The 23,367-nt window shown below is 49.6% G+C and overlaps 1 protein-coding gene across 1 annotated transcript in view; it reads left to right on the forward strand.

Annotated features, from left to right (window-relative positions):
* p2rx1 (purinergic receptor P2X, ligand-gated ion channel, 1) overlaps positions 1-23,367 on the forward strand; it is a 170,979-nt gene that overhangs the window by 112,822 nt on the left and 34,790 nt on the right. Inside the window, exons 8-11 of the mRNA XM_070856810.1 lie at positions 2,471-2,607; positions 9,775-9,865; positions 12,425-12,490; positions 14,804-14,917. Of these exons, the coding sequence (XP_070712911.1) occupies positions 2,471-2,607; positions 9,775-9,865; positions 12,425-12,490; positions 14,804-14,917 (408 nt within the window). The remainder of the gene's footprint in view (positions 1-2,470; positions 2,608-9,774; positions 9,866-12,424; positions 12,491-14,803; positions 14,918-23,367) is intronic.

Here is a 23,367-nt window from a genome sequence, read left to right on the forward strand (position 1 = left end):
TGTGTGCACCTCTGCCTCCTCAGTCTGAGACTCTGGTTCGTCAAGATCCACCATGGATCTGTCCTCCGCTGCAACATGGTGGTTTGCAGGATTAGAAGGGTTTGCAGCTCACCTGCACATACATTGGAGGTGTTCCACAGCCCTTGCAAACGTATCCTTTGAAGCGGCATGAATGGAATCGATGGTCACCCCCGCAGCGCCAACAAGGTGTCAATTGCCTTGTATTCACCACCCTTGATAGCGGACTCTGAGTCATCTGCGGATGTGCAGCTACAGGCGTGTACTCCTGCCATGTACATTTCGATTCGAAAACAACATTACTTTGTTCACAGTACTTGCAGCAGCACTAGTGTGCTGGGGAATTTGTTTGGTATTGTCACTGGTGGAGATAAACATCTGGGCTATCGCAATGGCATTATTCAAGGTAGGGTTCTCTACAGTCAAAAGTTTGTGAAGTATTACTTCATGGCCAATGCCAAGTACAAAGAAGTCCCTGAGCATATGCTCCAAGTGGCCTTCAAATTCGCAATGTCCTGCAAGGTGCCTTAGCTCGGCGACGTAGCTTGCCACTTCCTGACCTTCCGAGCTCTTGTACTTGTAGTTCCGATACCTCGCCATCAGAACGCTTTCCGTCGGGTTCAGATGCTCCTGGTGTGTGCACAACTCATTGTACGACTTGTCTGTGGGTTTCGCTGGAGCGAGCAGGTTTTTCATGAGGCCATATGTTGGTGCCCCGCAAACGATGAGGAGGATCGCCCTTCGTTTGACAGCATTCCCTTCTCCTTCCAGTTTATTGGCCACAAAGTATTGGTCAAGTCGCTCCACAAAGGTTTCCCAATCATCTCCCTTTGAAAATTTCTCCAGGATGCCCACAGTTCTCTGCATTGTTGCGTTGGAGTTCGTCATCTGTATCTCGTCGCCAGTTGTTATGTCTTGGATAAGGAGTCAGACTAGATACTGCAAGCTCAAAGTAAGTATGACCGTAGTCCTTTATTACAGATCTCAGTGTGCCTCTCCAACCTGTGAGCCCTCCTTATATAAAAGTGCTCCCAAGGGATTGTGGGATCGCTTGGGACTACTGGGGATAAGCCCTCTGGTGGTTAGACATGGTAATTACAGATTTACATACATAACACATCCCATCTAATATCTCCTTCTTTGGCTTGATGTCCATGTTTTTATGATCACGTCTCTGTGAAAGGTTTGGGAGATTTTTCTACATCAAAGGCGCTATACAAATACAAATTGTCATTGTTCTTCATGACAGTTTCGTTCACAGAGTCTGTCCATTGCATTTTCAGCGGTGAGGGCTCGGGGTAATGACACCGTGTGGTGTAACCCTGAGCTGTACACAGCAGGAAGATCCCAGGTTTGAGCCCTGGTCTGTGCTGAGTTGTCTGACCTCAGCTACGTTGGCTGTGGTGCTATAACTCCGCCTTAACTTCCATGTTCCAGCAGGGGGAAAGTTTATCCAGCCCAGCAAGTGACCCCCCCCCCCACTCCCCACCCCCCCCCCCACCCGCCCCTAGGCTGTGTGGATGGGGATCTGATCGAAGCATAGCACATACATGGGCTGACAGAGAGTAGATACAGACACACACACACACGGACACGCACACGCACACGCTCACGCTCAAGCACACGCTCACACACAAAACACACGCACAAAACACACACAAACACTCACACAAACACACACACAAACACTCACACACAACAAAGGCACGTACACACACACACACACACACACGCACACACACTCACATACACTCCCACACAAACACACACACACACATACACACACACACACATTCACACAACACACACAAACACACACACACACACATGCACACACACTCACACACACATGCACACACAACACAGACATGTACTCACACTCACACTCACACATACACACACACACACCACACACCACACACTCACTCACATAACCACACACGCACGCACACACATATGCATGCACACACTCACTCATACACACATATGCGCGCACACAAACACACACACATAAATTCATAGGCTGTCAGAGAATATGTACTACACACAGGCACACACGGGCATAGGTTGGCAGGCAATAGGTAACAGACACGCAGAGTAATCTCCAGCGTTGCCCCCTGGGCAGTTACCCGCTGAATCGAGTCGCTGACCATTGTAGAACTGGCCCTGTTTGCATCATGTTGATCTCAATAGAAGGAAAATTAGCGGGTTCTATAAAGGGGGGACAACCTACTCTGACCAGGTGCTGTCCAGGTGGTGTAGCTGGAACTTGCCCCACTGTAAGTACAAATTGAAACTGGCACATGGCAACAGTAACTGGGATATTTATTGCGATCTATACTGCGCACTTTAGGGGTGATACAGCACCTACAACGAGGCACATTCTTCATTGCCACAAATGTAATGAATTGTTTGTACTCACATTGTGTTTCTGTGTCTCCCCCTGTTGAAGGGCGGTATGATTGGTATTGTGATTGACTGGGACTGTGATCTGGATTGGTCGGAGATATACTGTAAACCCTACTATAGCTTCCATCAACTTTACGGGGGCTTAAACAAGGAGACGGTGTCAGCGGGATTTAACTTCAGGTAAGAACCTCACACCCTCCTCTGGGTGACGACGGGGGTGTTTGGTGAAGTGATACAGCAGGTTGCTGGGTGGGGCAGTATGTTTGTGCAGTGACAGGTTAAAGGATTCCCTTCTGTGATTGCACAGCGCTGGGGTTCCAATCCCAGCTGGGCAAGAGTGGAGGACCTTTCCATTCAGCAGGGACAGCGGAAGGGGTGGGTGAATCTCACCACATCTCTGGCGAGAGGCCACGGGGACGACTCGGACAGTGGCCAGGGTCTTGAAGCACCAGGTCCCCGCCTCACTTGTGAGATCCCGCTTGGTATCATAAGGGGGCGGAGCCTCCGCCTGCTCGTTATAAGCCTGACCGTGTCAGGGGAGGCGGGGCTTGGGGGTGGCGACTTCCCTTGCACGTGGCTCCCACGTTTCTCGCTGGTGCTAGCCTCGGCAGCTGGCTGCTGGGGGACTGTGGGAGATTGGTCCGCTCCTACCCAGAGCCAGCCAACAGCACGAGAATGAGATGGAAGGCATTCACAGAGGGACTGTGCCCTCCTCCCACCCAATGGACACAATCACAGCAAAATCTACCCAATACTCTGCGTCATTGCAGTGGGACTGCCTTGTTTTAATAGCCAACACCTCTTGTTATAAAGTCCAACATGTCATTAGTCTTACTGGTGTTGTTGCCCACCTGCGATTTCATTTTTGATGATGAAGCACCTAGACCCCTAACTCCATTTGTTCCCATCTCCGCTCCCCAGTACTTCTCTATTTACATTGCCTTTCCATCTGCCATTCTATGTCCAAAGTGCACGACTTCGTGCTTTGTGTGTTAAACTGTAGCTGCCTTCATTCTGCCAACTCTTTTAATCTATGTCCTTTGGCAGTTTTCACAATGTACAACTGTTGTGTATGCAATAACTGTTAGACTGAGTACTGTTTAACTCCAAGAGGTATGACCATGTCTCTGCTTTATTAAGGCCCAAAGTGACTAATATACAAAATGGCTGGCCTTTTATACTTGGGCTGCACATACGTGCGTGCAGCCCAATGGTCTCCAACAGTGACGCCATCTAGTGGCTAGTGATCCCAACAGTACATACATGACAATACCCCCCTCTGAGATATTAACACAGTCTTTTACAAATCGAGATGGTCTGGTGTTTTACACTCCTGGGTTGACCAACTCAGTTCAACTCCAGCCTTGGGTGAGTGTTCAGAGTCTGTTGTGACTGGTGGCTGGGTGGCTAACCTGGTGGGAGTGGCAATGGCCATGTCAGGGATTGAAAGTCCATTTTCATTGAACATGTCAGTGATTGAAAGTCCCGATTCACTGATGACCAGAGTCCTCTGATGACTGGGGGTAGGTTGGTTGGTCGTCGATTGTCTCTTCCTCCGATTGTTCCGGTTCGTCTGTGTGCCGCAGCTTTGTCTGATCCATATGTTTCCTGCACCTGCATGTTTGCCCATTTTTGAGCTAGACAATAAATACTCTGTTGCCCTCCATGGCCATGACAGTACCAGCGATCCACTTGGGACCCTGACCATAATTCAGAACATATACAGGATCATTTACAGAAATATCGCGAGACACAGCTGCGCGATTGTGATACCGTTGCTGACTTTGTCTTCTATATTCAACATGATTATTCAAGTCAGGATGTACAAGAGAGAACTTGGTCTTAAGACCTCTCTTCATCATTAGTTCAGCAGGCGAGACCCCGGTAAGTTTGTGTGGTCTTATCCTGTAACTAAGCAGTATGCATGACAGGCAGGTCAGCAGTGACCCTTGGGTTACTCGCTTCATATTCTACTTTATGATTTGGACAACATGTTCTGCTTGCCCATTGGATGCAGGTTTGAACGGTGCTGAACTTACATGTTTGATAGCATTGAGTTTCATGAACTCTTGAAACTCCTGACTGGTGAAGCACGATCCGTTGTCGCTAACAACGATGTCAAGCAGACCATGTGTCGCGAACATAACACTGAGATTCTCAATGGTAGTTGTGGATGTGCTGGATAACATGGTTATACACTCTATCCACTTCGAATATGCATCCACCACAACTAAAAACATCTTCCCCAGGAAGGGACCTGCAAAGTCGATGTGGATCCTGGACCATGTTTTCGACGGCCACGACCACAGACTCAGTGGCGATTCCGCTGGTGCTTTGCTGAGCTGCATGCAAGTGTTGCACTGATGCACACATGATTCCAGCTCAGAGTCAATTCCCGGCCACCATACATGAGACCTGGCAATGGCTTTCATCATCACAATGCCGGGATGTGTCTCACGTACAAATTTCTCTCTCCCTTTCTTGGGCATAACAACACGATTGCCCCACAGTATACAATCCGACTGAATAAACAGTTCATCTCTGCGACAAATGTAAGGTTTGGTCTCCTCGCACATTTGCTTGGGTATGGCAGAACAATCACCTTTGAGGATGTAACTCTTCACCACCGATAAAATCGGATCCTGGCTGGTCCAGGTCTTAACTTGTTGAGCCGTGACAGAGCATCTCAAAAGCATCCATAATTAAAAATAGGTCCGCCGGTTGTGGCATTTCCACCTCTGGTGTGGGCAACGGCAGACGGCTCAAAGCATCGGCACAATTCTAGGTGCCAGGTCTATGGCGAATGACATAATCATAAGCGGATAATGTCAGCGCCCACCTCTGGATGCGGGATGAAGCATTGGTATTAATACTTTAGTTTTCAGATAACAGTGAAATGGGCGGCTTGTGATCTGGCTTCAGTTCAAACCGAAGACCAAACAGGTACTGATGCATCTTTTTAACACCATACACACAGGCTAGTGCTTCTTTCTCTACCATGCTGTAGGCTCTTTCCGCTTTAGACAAACATTTTGAAGCATACGCGACCGGTTAAAATTTACCCGACTCATTAGCTTTTTGGAGTATGCAACCAATTCCTTATGACGAAGCATCACAGGCCAGTACTAAATGTTTACATGGGTCATAATGTACCAGCAGCTTGTTAGAGTAAAGCAGATTAGTGGCTTTCTCAAAAACTCTGTCTTGAGACGCACCCCACACCCAGTTGTCGCTTTTTCTTAGCAGCATGTGCAATGGTTCTGATAAGGTGCTCAATTTAAGTAGGGAGTTACCGAAGTAGTTGAGTAGACCCAGGAACGAACGCAGCTCCGTCACATTCTGCGGCTTGGGTGCATTCTTGATGGCCTTGGTTTTCGCGTCCATGGGCCTGATGCCGTCAGCAGCAATTTTCCTCCCCAGGAATTCGACCTCTGGTGCCATGAAGACACATTTTGAGCATTTCAGTCTGAATCTCACTTTGTCCAACAATGTAGAGCCTCTTCCAGGTTGTTCAGATGTTCCTCGGAGTCACGACCTGTGATCAGGATGTCATCTTAGAAGATGATGGTTCTGGGAATGGACTTCAGTGGACTCTCCATGTTCCTCCGAAATATTGCTGCAGCCGAGCGAATTCCAAAAGGGCACCTGTGATAAATAAACAGTCCTTTATGCATGATAATGCACGTAAGTCTCGACCAGCTCCTGTATCATGTAGGCTGACGTCATGTCCAGTTTGGTGAACGACTTCCCCCCAGCTAGCATTGCAAACAAGTCATCAGCCTTTGGTAACGGGTACTGATCCTGTTTCGAAACCCTGTTGATCGTAGCCTTATAGTTTCCACAGATTCTGACTGTGCCATCACTTTTCAGCACAGGAACAATGGGGCTGGCCCATTCATTAAATTCAACCAGTGATATGATCCCTTCACGCTGGAGTCTGTCCAGTTCGGTTTCGACCTTCTCCCTCATCATATACGGAACTGCCCGAGCTTTATGATGGACGGGTCTTGCATCCGCGTCCATGTGAATCTGCACCTTGGCTCCCGTGAAGTTGCCGATGCCTGGTTTGAACAGCGAGGGGAACTTGCTCAGTACTTGGGCACATGTATCTTTCTCCTCCGACAACGCCTTGATGTCATTCCAGTCATATCTGATTTTTTTTCAAGCCAGTTCCTGCTGAACAGCTTTGGGCCATTGCCTGGGACAATCCATAGCGGTAACTCGTGAACCGCACCGTCATATGATACTTTAATTCTGGCATTTCCAATCACCGTTATGAGTTCTTTGGTGTACGTGAGCACCTTGGCATCGACTGGACTAAGCCTGGGCATCACAGCTTATCGAATGCCCTCTGCCTCATTATCGATTGACTCGCCCCCGTGTCCAGTTCCATCGATACCGGCACCCCATTAAATTTCACGTTGATCATTATCAGTTTGCTCTTAGTTAGAAACGAGTACAGTCCATACACTTCCTCCTCTGGTATCTCGGATTGCGTATCCAGATCCACGCTAGTCTGACTCTCATCCTCCACGTGGTGTGTCGCAGCACACTTGCTCATCTGCGGACACTTGCGCTGGAGATGCCCCACTCTCACACAGCCTTTGCATCTATATTGCTTAAATCGGCATTGCTGGTGCCGATGATTTCCCCCACAACGGCAACATGGAGAAATCGGATGCATTCCCGCTGGCGGACTTTGGGCAGCCACAGGTTTCGCGTACATAGTCGGTAGGCCCTGCCATGTACCACTTTGCTGAACGCCGAATCAATCATATTTACAGTACTTGCCGAGTTTCGATTTTTCACTGATATCTGCTTTAGACTTCTATCCGTTGTCATGCATGACTGAGCGACCGTGATGGCCCTGTTCAAGTTCAACATCTCCACCGCCAGTAGTTTACGCAGGATCACCTCGTGGTTGATGCCGATTACAAAGAAGTCCCGCAGCATGTCTGCCAACACAGCTCCAAACGTACACGGTCCCACTAGACGTTTCAGGTCGGTAACAAATTCCACCGCATTCTGGCCCTCTGAGCGAACGTGCTTATAAAATCTGTATCTCGAGATGATGATGCCTTCGTCTGGCTTAATGTGGTCCTGTATCAGTGTACACAATTCTTCATACATCTTCTCTGTAGATTCTTTATCAGACCATAAATTTTTGGACCGCAAACCATGAGGAACACCGCCTGGCGCCGATCTGCGTCGCCGACCTCCTCTATTTGCTTGGCCATGAAGAACTGGCTCAAACGGCTCACAAAGTCTTCCCAATCATCTCCTTCCACAAATCGCTCCAACAATCTAATTGTGCTCAGTTTTGCATGCAAAGGTTCTTGTTGCCTCGTCGCCAAATGTTGTGTATGCAATAACTGTTAGACTGAGTACTGTTTAACTCCAAGAGGTATTTATTAAGGCCTGCTTTATTCAGGCCCAAAGTGACTAATATACAATATGGCTGGCCTTTTATACTTGGGCTGCACACACGTGCGTGCAGCCCAATGGCCTCCCACAGTGACGCCATCTAGTGGCTAATGATCCCCAAAGTACATACATGACAACTACAACTTCTAACTTAGTATCATCTGCAAACTTTGATAAACTCCTTTCTCTTCCAAAATTTGGATCAGTTATAAAGAACCATAGTATAGTGCCACACAGAAGGAGGCCATTCCGCCCATTGAGTCTGCGCTGGCTCTTTCGAAGAGCAATCCAGTTAGGCCCACTCCCCCGCTCTTTCCCCACATCCCTGCAATTGTTTCTCCTTCAAGTATTTATCCAATTCCCTTGTGAAGGCTACTGTTGAATCTGTGTCCACCACGCTATCAGGCAGTGCATTCCAAATCCTAACCACTCATTGCGTAAAATGAAATGTTTAGGGCCTCAGCACTGATCCCCGACAGACAGCACTTCGCACTTCCATCCAATCCAACAATGTCTCTTTAATTCTAACTCTCTGACTCTTGCTTCTCTCAACACTTTCCTATCCATTGCATAAAACCTGCTACCAATTCCACAAGACCCAATATTAGTTAGATGCCTCTTGTGTAGAACCTTATCAAATGCCTTCTTAAAATTCGCCCCATGAATTTAAAATAATCGAGGGAATTTACAATGGTGGATAAAGAACAACTTTCCCCTCAAGTAGGGGAATCCAGAATAAAGGGACATCACCTTAAAGCTCAAACTAAGCTGGATCTAGAAAACAATTCTTTACACAAAAGGCTGTAAGAAGCATTCTGCTCACTGCCTCAGCAGGTCATAGATGCAAGGTCACTTGAGGTGTTTTGAGAGGGAGATTCGAGCTAGGCCATTCACAGATGATGTTAGCAAGCATTTCTTCGAATGTAATGGAAATCCGGAACTCTCTTCCCCAAAAAGCTGTGGAGGCTGGGGGTGAATTGAAAATTTCAAAACTGAGATTGATAAATTTTTGTTAGACAAGGATATTAAGGGTTACGAAACCAAGGCAATTAGATAGAGTTAAGATATAGATCAGCCATGATCTAATTGAATGGTGGAACAAGATCAAGGGACCAAATATCCTTCTCCTATTCCTATGTTCCTATGTAGATACTTACTGGGAAGTAATGAAGGGATATGGAATATCAGATAAAGCTGTTATGGTTAACAATAGGTTCAGTGGGCTGAATGGCCTATCTCTGTTTCTACGATTTAAATGTGGATGGATATGATCCCCATGAGGTGCCCCGGGTCATGGTTTGTTGTTGAGACTGGTTATATTGGGAATGGTTCCAAATGTTGGGAAGTGAGGACAGCGAACTCGGTCCAAGTTGAGTCTTGGCTAATTGCTGCTGAACGGGCTGAACTTGACCGGGCTGTGTGTGCCGTAAGTCCCCGGAACTGGTTTTATCATGCCCACCTTGGCACAATTTGGTGCAAAAGCACGATGGCAGCAAAGGCTATCCCAACAGAGCAACATACACTATATGTGTTATTGTCGGAAGTGCTCTCATTCGGATGAGACATTAAACCAAGACTCTGCCTGCCCTCTCAGGTGGATGTCACAGATCTCATGGCTCTATTTTAAAGAAGAACAGGGGGAGTTATCCCTAGTGTCCTGGTTAATATTTATCCCTCAATCAACATCACTAAAACTATTTATCTGGCCATTATCACATTGCTGTGTGTGGGACCTTGCTGTGCGTAAATTGGCTGCAGCACTTCCTACATTACTCGAGTGACTTCAGTTCAAAAGTACTTCATTGGCTGCAAAGCAAGTTGGGACGTCCTGATGTTGTGACAGGCACTATAGAAATGCAAGTCTTTCTTTCAAGCTTAGCCTGAGCTCAATGACCTATCAAACTCGCAAGTTTTCTTTCAAAGGTATGCTAAATACTATGTGGAAAATGGCACAGAAATGAGAGATCTCTACAAGGTCTATGGAATTCGGTTTGATATTATGGTCCATGGAAAGGTAAGGCTCTTTTATTTTTGGGTGATGGTTTATGCTGATCGGGTGAAGGGTGTCAGTGCTGGGAATGGAATTTTCATCGGGCACTACCCAGTTAAGTAAAGCGTAGCCAGATGTAACCTTCTACGTTATCCCAACGATATATCTTTGTCTTTTCCTTCACTAAACCTCTGAATTTTCCATTTGAGCACATCAGCCATTCTTATGAGCAAGTTTGCCAATTTGTGCCAAATTGTGGCAAGTTTTTGTTGGCTGGTAGGACTCTAAGGGGTTGAAATTTCCCCCCGCCAAAAACACGGCACACCTAACGTGTTTAGACTGTTTTTATCGCCGCAGTGGATGAAGTGGCTTTAAGCGAAATTTCGCTCTTTGGAGTTCTTTCTCGAGCGGCCCAGAAGTCGATCATAATGGGGGTGGAAGTGCGGAGGTGAGGCGAAGTTTGATTAGTAGAGGGACGGAAATGGAGGGTGGGTGGAGTTTCCAGCGCTGTCACTCATCAGCGTAGCGCTGATGATGTCATCATGGTGGCACGTCACCACGTCTCTCCCCTTCACTTAAAGGGGAGAGTCTGGGCGATTCTTTAAGTTATGTCCACTGGGCCACCAGGGAGTGTTTCGGCCAGGCCAGTGGCCTGCCACCCAAGACGGGGTGCCAGTCTGCCTGTTAGCGGCCCGGCCGAACCCGGGGGCATAACTGTTGGCCCGACATGGCAGTCGGCCGACAAAAAAAATAAGACGGCGGCAGCAGCAGTAGGTCCTCCCCTTTAATGGCAGCCGCACCGCCATTTTACAAGCACTCCAAGCTCAGCACACCGGCAGAAAAAGCTGTCGGTGGCACCGAGCGGTGGCAGCAAGGTTTTCAGCGGGAATTTTGTGTTCGAGGGGGAACATCGGCGGTGCGCGCTCTGATGACGCACTGAGGATGGATCGGCAGCAGCGGAGCAGTGGGGGTGGGAGCGGGTCACCATGGGGATTCTGCAGGAGCGACATTTTCAAAATGGCGGCCATTCCACGATAAAATCGGCGGCCATTCCATTCCGCAGCGTGGCCGCTGATTTCCGGCTGTAACAGGCCTTACGGGAGAGGGCAATTTCGGCCCCGAATCTAGAGACAATTTTCATCTCATTAACCAGGACTGGAATCAGATTTAGGTCCCAGGGACTCCAGTGTGCTGCTTTGCTTCAAGCACTTCTAATCTACAATTTTCACTTGAGAAAATCATTTCTTTCAGATTAATTTATCATTATAGGCAAGTAAAAAACCTTCTCTATATGAACCTTCACTTTTTTGGGGCTTCTATGTTCGATATTCCCTTGGATTCAGTGTTGCCAACCACTGATATAAGTGAATCTCGTGTTATCAACAAACAAGGTTGAGCCTTTCTCTGCCCGATATCTCGGTGAGCATAATGCGAGCTAGGGTTAAATCAGTTCACCATGTAGCACAATGTGTTCTCCCCCTCTTCAATTGGTGATGAATATAGAGACTATCTGACTGATCATCAGGGTATAAATCAAATCATTAAAATGGTGCTCAGTACAAATGGGGAATTTACACAGTAATAACTTACAAACTTTCTAGAATTAGGAGGCAAAGGTTCAGAATAAGGGGTCGCCCATTTGAAATGGAGATGAGGAGGAATTTCTTCTCTCAGAGGGTCGTGAATCTTTGGAATTCTCTGCCCCAGAGAGATGTGGAGGCTGGGTCATTGAATATATTTAAGGTGGAGGTAGATTTTTGAGCGATAAGGGAGTGAAGGGTTATGGGGAGCGAAGGGTTATCGGGAGCGGGCAGGGAAGTGGAGCTGAGTCCATGATCAGATCAGCCATGATCTTATTGAATAGCGGAGCAGGCTCGAGGGACCTGCTCCTATTTCTTGTGTTTTTATGTTCTGTTATGTTCCTGCATTAAATGCCAAACCAACAATGGTAGTTCCCCTGCACTACCTCTCAACGCAAATTGTTTTTTGAACCCGAGCCAATCACTTCTTGCGGGAAAAATGTTACCATGGAATCAGTCATATTCAATCTGACAGCTGAGCTTTCAGTCAAAGGGCCCACAGAGAATCATTGGCCACGCCACTCTTACAGATCAGACCCATGCCTCCACCCCAGACACGGCTGTCAATCTAACCTCCACCCCAGGGCCTCAGTTACCATGAATGGGATGGCTAGATTCATTGATTCAAATACTTTAAGTTACCTGCTAAATGGGCCCCTGTCCAGGTATAATGCTATCAAATCATCCATGTGAAGGTTTTTGAATCATACATCTCCCTCCCTTGCCCTGGGGTGTCAATATTAGCTAGACAGGTAGCGATAAAAGCACCCTCTTAGTTTTGCAATAGTTAAATATCCTTGGGTGTATTTTACATTTGTGCTGAGTAACTTTTAATCTTCTTTAGTCAAATGAATCAAACAGCCTCCAGTCTGACCTTAATCTTTCTCTGTTCCTCAGCTTACTCAAGCAGCTCTTCTACCATCACAATCGAATAGTTCATCAGTGCAGGAGAGTATGTAGTTGCTTACACATCTCGTTTGACTGTCTTATTCTGTTTTACCAGGCTGGTAAATTTAACATCATTCCGACCGTGACCACGATTGGTTCTGGAATTGGTGTGTTTGGGGTGGTAAGTAAACGGATGAGTTAATCTTAAAATTAAAGCCAGGCCAAATTTAGGAGGAAAAGGAAGCAGGTTTTCACACAAAGAGGAGTGGGAATCTGGAACTCTGTCCCCAAAAGGCTGTGGATGCTGGGGGTCGATTGGAGTTTCCAAGACTGAGATCGATGGATTTTTGTGGGGTGAGGGTATCAAGGGATTGGGAGCAAATGGAGTTGAGGTACAGGTCGGCCATGATCTGAGTGAAATGTGAAGCAGGCTCGAGGGGCTGAATGGCCGACTCCTGTTCAGGAAAGAAGAGAAAATGTAGCTCAAATGTAGCACCTCAGAAACTTTGAAAAACACTGAAAAAGAAAAAAAGATTCCAAAACATCTGAAAAAAGCGTATAGCACTGTAGAACGTAGCACAATCCTTAAGCACACTGAGAAACTTCGAAAAACACCGATAAAACAAACAAACTCTGAAAAGAGATCGTTTTTATTTCATGACTGTAGAGAGATTGAGGGTAATTTTATCTTTGGGCGATATTGTTAAAGGAACAACCTCGAAACAGCCATATATTGTACACCCGACCGATACTCCCTTCCATTGAAGTCAATGGAAGAGAAACTGGGGCGGGGTGCATACTCCACGTCCAATTCGGTATCGCCCAAAGTTTAAATTAACCTCATTGTATTTACCTGATGATGAGACAAAGCCCATTTTTTAATGGTTCCAAGTTCTCAAAGCAGAGCAATCCTCTGACCTTCACTTTTCTCTGTTCCTCAGCTTACTCCAGCAGCTCTTCTACCATCACAATTCTTCCTCCTCAGGACCTGCTCTGTAATTGGAGCCAATATATAGCGGGGGTAATGCTGCAAACCTGCAGCATGGGTGACAGATAGGCCTGTGCTCTGACCTTTGGTCCCAGGAGCATGGGTCCCAGATAGGCCTGTGCTCTGACCTTTGGCCCCAGGAGCATGGGGGACACATAGGCCTGTGCTCTGACCTGTGCCCCCTGCACCGTGGGTCACAGATAGGTCTTTGCTCTGACCTTTGGCCCCAGGAGCATGGGGGACACATAGGCCTGTGCTCTGACCTGTGCCCCCTGCACCATGGGTCCCAGATAGGTCTGTGCTCTGACCTTTGGCCCCAGGAGCAGGTCACAGATAGGCCTGTGCTCTGACCTTTGGCCCCAGGAGCATGGGTCACAGATCGGTCTGTGCTCTGACCTTTGGTCCCTGCAGCATGGCCCCCTGCTGGGAACATGGAATTGCAGGATTGCCTCTACACTTTGCTTAACTGAGACGAATATCTTAGTTAGACCGCCAGTCCATCAAGTGGACAACAATCACAAATATTTTGAGGAGTGTTACCTATGTAAAGGGAGCAATAACACTGCCACCTCTGAGTGGGAAGGCGAAGGGTTCGAGGCTCACACCAGACAGCCCTGGCGCGTGGCGACTAGAATATGACCACTAAATATTGGGCTGTCACTCAGTGGGTGACCAGTGCCCAGGCGGAGTGACCACTGGCTCAAGGACAGATTGGATAGGCTGCGGTTGTTTTCTTTGGAACAGAGGAGACTGAGGGGAGACCTTATTGAGGTGTATAAAATTATGAGGGGCCTAGATAGAGTGGATAGGAAGGGCCTATTTCCCTTAGCAGAAGGGTCAACAACCAGGGGACATAGATTTAAAGTAATTGGGAGGAGGTTTAGAGGGGATTTGAGAGGAAATATCTTAACCCAGAGGGTGGTGGGGGTCTGGAACTCACTGCCTGAAAGGGTGGTAGAGGTAGAAACCCTCACCACTCGAAGTGCTGTAACCTACAGGGCTATGGACCTGGAGCTGGAAAGTGGGATTAGGCTGGATAGCTCTTTGTCGGCTGGCGCGGACACGATGGGTCGGAATGGCCTCCTTCCATGCTGTAAATTTCTATGATTCTATGATTCTGTGATAACATTTCTGCCTGTGAGTCAGAAGGATTGGGTCAGGGCCCCGCTCTGGAAAGTCCTGGCGATGGGCTCTGAACACTGGGCCAATGTCCATCAGAGGATCCGATGGGTGTGGGTGGTTTCCCCCCCCCACTGTAAAAGGTAAGTGGGGCTCTTCAGCCTCGGTTGCAGCCCACCGAGGAGAAGGTCCTCCAAAGATAAATACCACGAGGAAGGCAACGGGAACCCATGTCAGCTACACTGCCCCAGTAAGTGGCTCAGGAATCTGGGGTGAGACTGGGACTCACAATGGACAGACACGCATAAATGCATCTTTTGAAAGGTGATAAGGTATTGTAACACTGAGAAGGTGAAGTCTTTTAATGAACTGTTTGCTTCTTTAAAGGCAACTCTTGTGTGTGACTTGATATTACTTCATGTCCTTCCGAAACGAAACTACTACAAGCAAAAGAAATTCAAGACTGTAGAAGGAGAATCATCTGCCCCAACGCCAGCAGAAGTGAGTGGAGATTAGATGGCGAGTAGCCTCCCCAAAATCATCAAACACAATAAAAGACCCCTTTCATTTAACATGATTTATATTTGGAAAACCATTTACGTCCTGGCTATTTAGCTCGATATGATTGATTATTGGGACGACAATATTTCCTCCTCAGCTAATTAATTTTCTTTCTAAAATAGACCAAATAGTAACACGGGAAGCTGGGAGATGGGTCGCCTCTCCATCCCAAAGAAGCATCTAAACCGAGCGAGCACGGCCATGAGAATTGGACCTCCTCCGTGTCAGGCAACGCTCTTTCAGCTCAAGTACAGCAAACAACAACATTCACCCGTAGCAAGAACATCCTCCAATTCCAGGCCTTAGAACTACCGAAAGAGAAGGAAAGTGCAGCAGAGTCCTGTTTGTTCAAAGTCCTCTTTCTCTTTTAGAGAAATTTAAAATGGACCACTCCTGCATCATCAACGTGGCCCACCAGGCAGGAAGACCAACTCGAGCATCACCACCATAGCAACAATTTGCTCCTATAATATGGGGCAGCACTTTGAACATCAGCACGCGCTGCACATTTTCCTTCCTGAGCACTGCTCCTTATCACTGTATTACATTTCCAATTGCTTATCTTAGTGTCCACAGCCGTGAGAAATTATGTGACTTGTTTTTAATTTAAAAAATTCAGTCAAACTCTGCTCAGTTCCTTATGCACATCGGAAACGAGTTGGCTTTTCATGGGCTTTTGCAAATTTGGGGGGCTGAGTACTGGGGGCTGGGGGTGGGGTAGGGGCGGGGGGGGGGGTGGGGGTGAGGGGGGGTTGGTGTGTAGGGCGGGTGGGGTAGTCTGACCCAGGAGCACCAGTGGCCCAGGCTGGAGCCCTAAGGTACAGTAACACTTTCCTCCACTTGGGCTGGACCACCGCCCGATTATGGGGGGAGTGTGCAGTCCCAGGGCTCCGCCCCATCCTGCCCTACACTGACCAACGGGTGCCAGTCCCACGCCCTGACTCAGGCGGGCACTCCGCACCTCCAGCGGTGGGCTCGGGGGAATGTACTTGCTTCATGGGTTCTTTGCTTAAGAATTCATAGCAACACATTGCTATTAAGAACTAGTTGGTTTATTAGAAAAAGGTTTAACAATCACATTGCACATTACCTGTTCATCCATCAGGCTCACATCCCCCAAACCCAACTGGTTGGGGTTTTATTGAGTCTTGTGAACATCTCGTGACTGGCTAAGCCACTCACAATGCAACAGCTCTACAAACTTGTGAGCATCCTCACCAATGCACACATTACAGGGGTGGATATTGAGTCTAGTGATGGGGGCCCCAGTGAAGCGAACTGCTCTAGCCTGGACGGTGTCAGGCATCTTAAGTGTTGCTGTGGATACACCTGACTTGTAGAATGTGAAGGTTCCTTCAGTGATCAGGAGGTGAACCATTCATCAGGGAGTCTCCATGCACTGACTTGTTCGTGTAGCCACCGTGTTAATGTGGCTGAACCAGGCAAACGTCTGGCCAGTGTTGACTCTTGGGGTGCTGATGGCGGGGTTGTGGGGGCGGGCGGGTCCTCGGCGATGGAGTTGCCATTAAAGATCAGGGTGAGGTAGGAGAGCCTTTTCCTGTTGCAGATGTCAGTTGCCTGGCGATTATGTGGCAAGAATGTTACCTGACACTTGACAACCCAAGCCTGGATGTCGTGCAGGGCTTGCTGTAGAATGCATCGGGCTGCTTCATCATTGGAGGAGTAATGGACAGAGCTCATCATCACTGACCTTATCATGGAGTGGTCGTTAATAAAGTAGCTGAATATGATTGGGCTGAACATGTTTCCCAGAGGAACTCCTGCAGCAACATTCTGGGGTACAAGGATTGGCCTCCAACATCCAAAGCCACCTTCCTTTGTTTTTGATGGTTTGTATTGGTTGAGGGAGAAATATTATTTGAAACACCGAGAGAACTCCCCACTTTTCTTCAAACAGTCTCATGGGGTCATTAAACGTGCACTTCAATCACTGAAGCAAGAAGACGGACATTTTTAACACCTCATTCCAAAAAATAGCCTCTCTAAGAATGCGGCACTCCCTCAGTACTGCCCCTCCGACAGTGCAGCGCTCCCTCAGTACTGTCCCTCCGACAGTGCAGCCATCCCTCAGTACTGCCCCTCCAATAGTGCAGCACTCCCTCAGTACTGCCCCTCTGACAGCATGGCACTCTCTCAGTACTGCCCTTGCGACAGTGTGGCGCTCTCTCAGTACAGCCCCTCCAACAGTGCAGCACTCCCTCAGTACTGCCCCTCCAACAGTGCAGCACTCCCTCAGTACTGTCCCTGCGACAGTGCAGCACTCCCTCAGTACTGTCCCTCCGACAGTGCAGCACTCCCTCAGTACTGACTCTCCGACAGTGCAGCACTCCCTCAGTACTGCCCCTGCGACAGTGCGGCTCTCCCTCAGAACTTCCCCTGCGACAGTACAGCACTTCCTCAGTACTGCCCCTCCGACAGTGCAGCACTCCCTCAGTACTGCCCCTCCGACAGTGCGGCGCTCCCTCAGTACTGCCCCTCCAACAGTGCAGCACTCCCTCAGTACTGTCCCTCCGACAGTGCAGCGCTCCCTCAGTACTGCCCCTCCGACAGTTCAGGAGTCCCTCAGTACTGCCCCTCCGACAGTGTGCCCCTCCCTCAGTACTGCCCCTCTGACAGTGCGGCTCTCCCTCAGTACTGCCCCTGCGACAGTACAGCACTCCCTCAGTACTGCCCCTCCGACAGTGCAGCACTCCCTCAGTACTGCCCCTCCAACAGTGCAGCACTCCCTCAGTACTGCCCCTCCGACAGTGCAGCACTCCCTCAGTACTGTCCCTCTGACAGTGCAGCAGTCCCTCAGTACTGCCCCTCCGACAGTGTGCCCCTCCCTCAGTACTGCCCCTCCGACAGTACAGCACTCTCTCAGTATTGCCCCTGCGACAGTGCGGCGCTCCCTCAGTACTGCCCCTGTGACAGTACAGCATTCCCTCAGTATTGCCCCTCCGACAGTGCGACGCTCTCTCAGTACTGCCCCTCTGACAGTGCAGCACTCGCTCAGTACTATCACTCCGACAGTGCGGCGCTCCCTCAGTACTGCCCCTCCGACAGTGCGGCGCTCCCTCAGCACTGTCCCTCCGACAGTGTGGTGCTCCCTTAGTACTGCCCCTCTGACAGTGCAGCACTCCTTCAGTACTGCCCCTCCGACAGTGCAGCGCTCCCTCAATACTGACCCTCCCTTAGTGCGGCGCTCCCTCAGTACTGCTCCTCCGACAGTGCGGCACTCCCTCAGTAAACAAGTCCTGGAGCTGAGATTGGACTCACTGCCCTCTGACTCTGAGCTGAGGGCCCAGAGGACACACAGATAAAGGCAGGGGGTGGGGGGCGCGGGGGACGGGAGGGGGGGTGGGGGTAGGTGGTAGTGGGTCTGGGGCTGGAGGTGGAGCGTGGGGGTGACGGGGGGTTGGTGTGTAGGGGGGGTGGGATAGTCTGATCCAGGAGCACCAGTGGCCCAGGCTGGAGCCCTAAGGTACAGTAACACTTTCCTCCACTTGGGCTGGACCACCGCCCGATTGTGGGGGGAGTGTGCAGTCCCAGGGCTCCGCCCCGTCCTGCCGTACACTGACCAACGGGTGCCAGTCCCACGCCCTGACTCAGGCGGGCACTCCGCACCTCCAGCGGTGGGCTCGGGGGAAGGTCTCTTCGCTCGCAGCGATGGCAGGAATGAAACGGTGATCATTCCTCAGCATTCCCTGGGCATTTCTGCCTCGTTTCTGCCGGACAGGTGGGTTTAAAATCTTCCTTCGATTCTTCCTCTTTCACCCTCTGCACTGCAGCAGTGCCTCAGTACCGCACCAAAGGATTATGTGCTGAAGCCCCTGGAGGGAAGTGCGACAGTACAGCACGACCATGTGGCTCAGAGGTGAGAGTGCTCCCACCGAGTCAGGGCTGAGACGGTGGTCGGAGGGGGGCGAGGCGAGAATTAAGATAACCTGTAAATACTAATAATCGCGGAATATTGGAATGCTGTGTGGAGTCACGAAGGTTATTTGCAACTCCGATGCGGAATTGTCTCTCACATTCAGGGAGCTGCCCCAGGCTTCATTCTCAGTTTGATCGCTGCCACAGTGACAGCGTTCTGGGTAGCAGGTTAAACACTGAATGTGATAGCTGCGTCTCAGCTCAATTGCACACTCTCGATAACAACATGTCAACACAGCTACTGCCTCAGAAGTGAAGTAATTGGGGAACGATTGGTGTTGTGTGCGCCTCCTGTTTCCACCCCGGGGCTCCAGGTGGTGTGGGTAGAGGTTGCGGGTTTGGGAGGTGGATGGGGTATCAGGTGGCAGGACAGACGCACCAATGTTAGCGTCCTCGACCAGGCCAACATCCCCAGCATCGAAGCACTGACCACACTTGATCAGCTCCACTGGGCGGGCCACATTGCCTGCATGCCCGACACGAGACTCCCAAAGCAAGCGCCCTATTCAGAACTCCTTCACGGCAAACGAGCCAAAGGTGGGCAGAGGAAACGTTACAAGAACACCCTCAAAGCCTCCCTGATAAAGTGCAACGTCCCCACTGACACCTGGGAGTCCCTGGCCAAAGACCGCCCTAAGTGGAGGAAGTGCATCCGGGAGGGCGCTGAGCACCTGGAGTCTCATTGCCGAGAGCATGCAGAAATCAAGCGCAGGCAGCGGAAAGAGCGTGCGGCAAACCAGTCCCACCCACCCCTTCCCTCAACGACTATCTGTCCCACCTGTGACAGGGACTGTAATTCCTGTATTGGACTGTTCGCCCACTAATGACTCATTTGAAGAGTGGAAGCAAGTCTTCCTCGATTCCGAGGGACTGCCGACGATGATGATGATGATGATGATGGGGTGTCTCTGCCCTGCACTAACTGTAGCGCCCCCAGGGTCTAGGTGGTGGGGGTGGAGGTTGTGGGTTTGGGAGGTGGATGGAGTACCAGTGGCCTACACTAACCGGTAGTGCCATCGTCAGCGGGCGCAGCAACCCGTTTTCGCCCCGGAGCAGAACTTCAGACGCTGGCGACAGCTTTGCGGCTCGCGGCTGCTCGCGGGTTGCAAGTCAAAAGGGACGTACGCGGCCTTCTTGTCTATAGCTCGCGGGGACTGTGCCGCCATCTTGCAGACCGGCACTCCGTTTGTGTCCCGTCCCACCGCGTGGCGCTGCAAATTTCGCCTGGCTTTGCGCCCCGGTTCCGCCCACTAGAGGAGCTGATATTTCGCGGTGCAGTTCCTCTCGAGGGCGGTAAGCCCAATATAGGTCGCAGGGCGGGAATTCCGTGCCTGGCGCATGAACCCGCGCCCCATGCCTGTTACTGCCCCCAGATGGGACGCTGCCGAACTTTGCCCCCATTGTATCTCTCTTTACACAAATTATCCTTCATTGTTGAATTGAGAAAAGAGCGGTCCTGTCAGTTGAATCTCTTACCACACTATTGCACCAGAAGCTTTGGCCGGGACATCGGACTTAGATGTTGACGTTAGATTTGTCTTGCTCCTACGATATGAAACAAAGAAAAGAAAAAGAAGAAATGGATCTCTTTCATCTGTACCTGAATTGGGCCGCTTTCTATCTACTGTTAACTTAGTAACCAACATTCTTTATTGTCCATGTTGGGACTACGGCTGTAGTGAGGACTGGAGCCAAGTGGTTCTGTTTTGATATATTGCTCTCGCTTCTTTACCAACTCTCCCTGTGGAATGGTCCTCCAGGTGCTGGGAGTGTGTTGCAGTTGGTGGCAGGGACTAAAGCTGCAGGTTTGGTGAGGCAAGGTCCCACTTACAGCCAGCCCATGCCACAGGGAGGCACAAGACTGAAACCTCAAGCGTTGCAATATGCGGGTTTCATTGTCGACGTGCACTGTGGCTTGGTGTGCCAATGTGCACTTGGCATGGAACAGCATGTGAAGGGTTTGTGCTCCAGACTGAGTTTCCAATCCTGATCCATCAGAAGGAACCAGCAGAGACCCGCCAGTGCATCAGTCCTCCCCCCCCCCACTTGTTGTTGGTTGTGGACCAACAATTGGAAGAAACCATCAACGCGGTCTGGCGCATGCAACAGACAATGGGGCCGTCTAATGAAAAGGGGAGATAGGATTTTTCAAAATATAAAATAGGTTAATGTTATCACTTTAGTTGACACATTTTAATAAATTGCAATACTGATATTATTTTAAGTTGCCAGAGGAACACAAGTGTCTACTGCAGAGGATGAGACAATCGTGCAAATGGTGAAGTAATAATTTGATTCGTTTCAAAAACATAAAATGAAATGCCTAAAATGCAAATAAATGCAAGGCAGAAACGTTACTCAGCCAACTCTCCCCACACCCATCCCGAGGTGTTGCACCTTGATGTGGTGAGAGGGCGATGTGCTCCTACGACCCCGAGAGCGATGCTGGCGGGAGTATAACACCTGGTAGGGGACACACAAGCCAGACGAGTCAAAATGTAGGAGCCAGACTGAAGGCAGTGCAGTCAGTCAGTCATAGGCGGTCTCTCGAAACGAGGATGACTTGCTTCCACATCAAAAAAGAGATGAGTTCACAGGTGTTTCAATGAAGGACCTAATATTCCAGATCCTGATCTATACCCTGAAGGGTGGGAGATGCCGGTGCGTGGATTTTTTTAACGTGTGGTGGCCGTTGTACACCAGCCACCACACGGGCTTGACAGAGCTAGGTCTTGGTCCAGTGGCAAGGATTACCCAAGACGACTGGAGACCTGCTCTGCTGCACGGACCTAGTGCACACACATCGCAGTATGGGCTGGCCCGTGCTGCCCCTGGGCCCGACCTCAGACCTCTCCTGAGCCCCGATCACATCCTTCCACAGTCTTTCGCCGCTCCTGCCGTACCCGCTCCAATCACCGACCTGGACCTTGATGACGTCACTCTTTGCTGCCGTCGCCCTCCTGCACCAGCTCGCGCTGTTCCCTGGGCCACCACACCTCTGCTCCTTTTATAGCCCCAACCTGCCGCTGGTGTTCTCATGCAGATCGGGGCCTCCACGCCATGCACTGCCCTCCTGGTAGGGACTTATGAGTCAGGCGATTGACCCGTCCACGTAAAAATACCTTTCATTGTGGAAACAGGTCTGTCACAGACTGCCAAATATAACCATCACCTGTGGTGAAGATGGATGTGAGACAAGATGACACTCTGACTGGAGCCAAATCGTTTGGTCTGGACAGACGACGGTGGAAGAAATGGTTTGCCTCATCTGTCACTAGGCACAGGAGACTCGAACTAACTGAGAAACCTCGCCACAGGCCGATATATTTTGGTGTACTGCTCAAGCTGGTGCTGGTCCCCAGCAAGCCATTAGTTGCTGTAGTCTCTCTTTACTCCACACGGTGGAGGCGATGGATAAGCCTCTCTGGCTGGGCTGTCAGTGCAGGCTGCCTCTGCACTGTTGTTAACTTGATGCTGAAGCTCATTGAAATTCATGTCAGCCGTCCAGAGCTCTGCATACCGCAGCGATCAATACAAGCTCATTCTGTTTTCTAAATTGAAAGGCCACTATATTGGTTTTACTCACATTACAGAAAGACTGTACTTAAAGGGAGGCTAGCATGGGGCATTTTCAGGCAGCAGTCAAAAATAACTCACCCTGAAATGTCTTGACCTGATCGACATTCAGGCTTGGGTTGATGAGTGGCAAGTATCATTCGCGCCACACAAGCGAGAGTCTAACTACTTCCCACTTGCCTGGGTGAGTGCAGCTCCAACAACACTCAAGAAGCGCGACACCATCCAGGACAAAGCAGCCCGCTTGATTGGCACCCCCTCCACCACCTTCAACATTCACTCCCTCCATCACCGGCGCACCGTGGCTACAGTGTGTAGGAGCAAGAACGCTCTGACGGCCAAGTCTGACGCAGTAACAACATTCGCCACCCACCCAGAATCACGTGGCCTCCCGGAGGAGGTGACACAATGTAAAATAACCTAGCAAGCCAATTAGGGGAAAATTCGAGCCCAGGAGAGCACTCTGGTCCTGGCTGATGTTAGTCAGTCCCTACCTTATTATCTGAGGTGAATATGCCCCAGCCAGACACAGGCCCAACTTGTGATGGAAGGAGTTCAGCCAATCAGCATCCAGCGCACGAGCGGGCAACCTGTTCTCGAGACCCACTATTCTCTGGAGGAAGACCTATTTCTTGACACCGGACCTCGATCCGGCCTTAACTCTTGTAAGCCTGACCCCTGGGCCTCCATAACTGATTCAGTTCAAATACTTGGTCAACATAAACACAAGCTAGTCCCCAAATATCAGTGTGAAGAAATGTCTTTTTCTTTATTTTCAATAAAAGTGAGAACTGTCATTGGGACAGTGACACGTTCCATCAGCACCTCAGCAGAGCTGTCATTGGTTGTACATTTGTCAGCAAACTTGTCACCATTGA

Source organism: Pristiophorus japonicus, chromosome 16 (genome assembly GCF_044704955.1).
Source record: "Pristiophorus japonicus isolate sPriJap1 chromosome 16, sPriJap1.hap1, whole genome shotgun sequence".
NCBI lineage: Eukaryota > Metazoa > Chordata > Chondrichthyes > Pristiophoridae > Pristiophorus > Pristiophorus japonicus.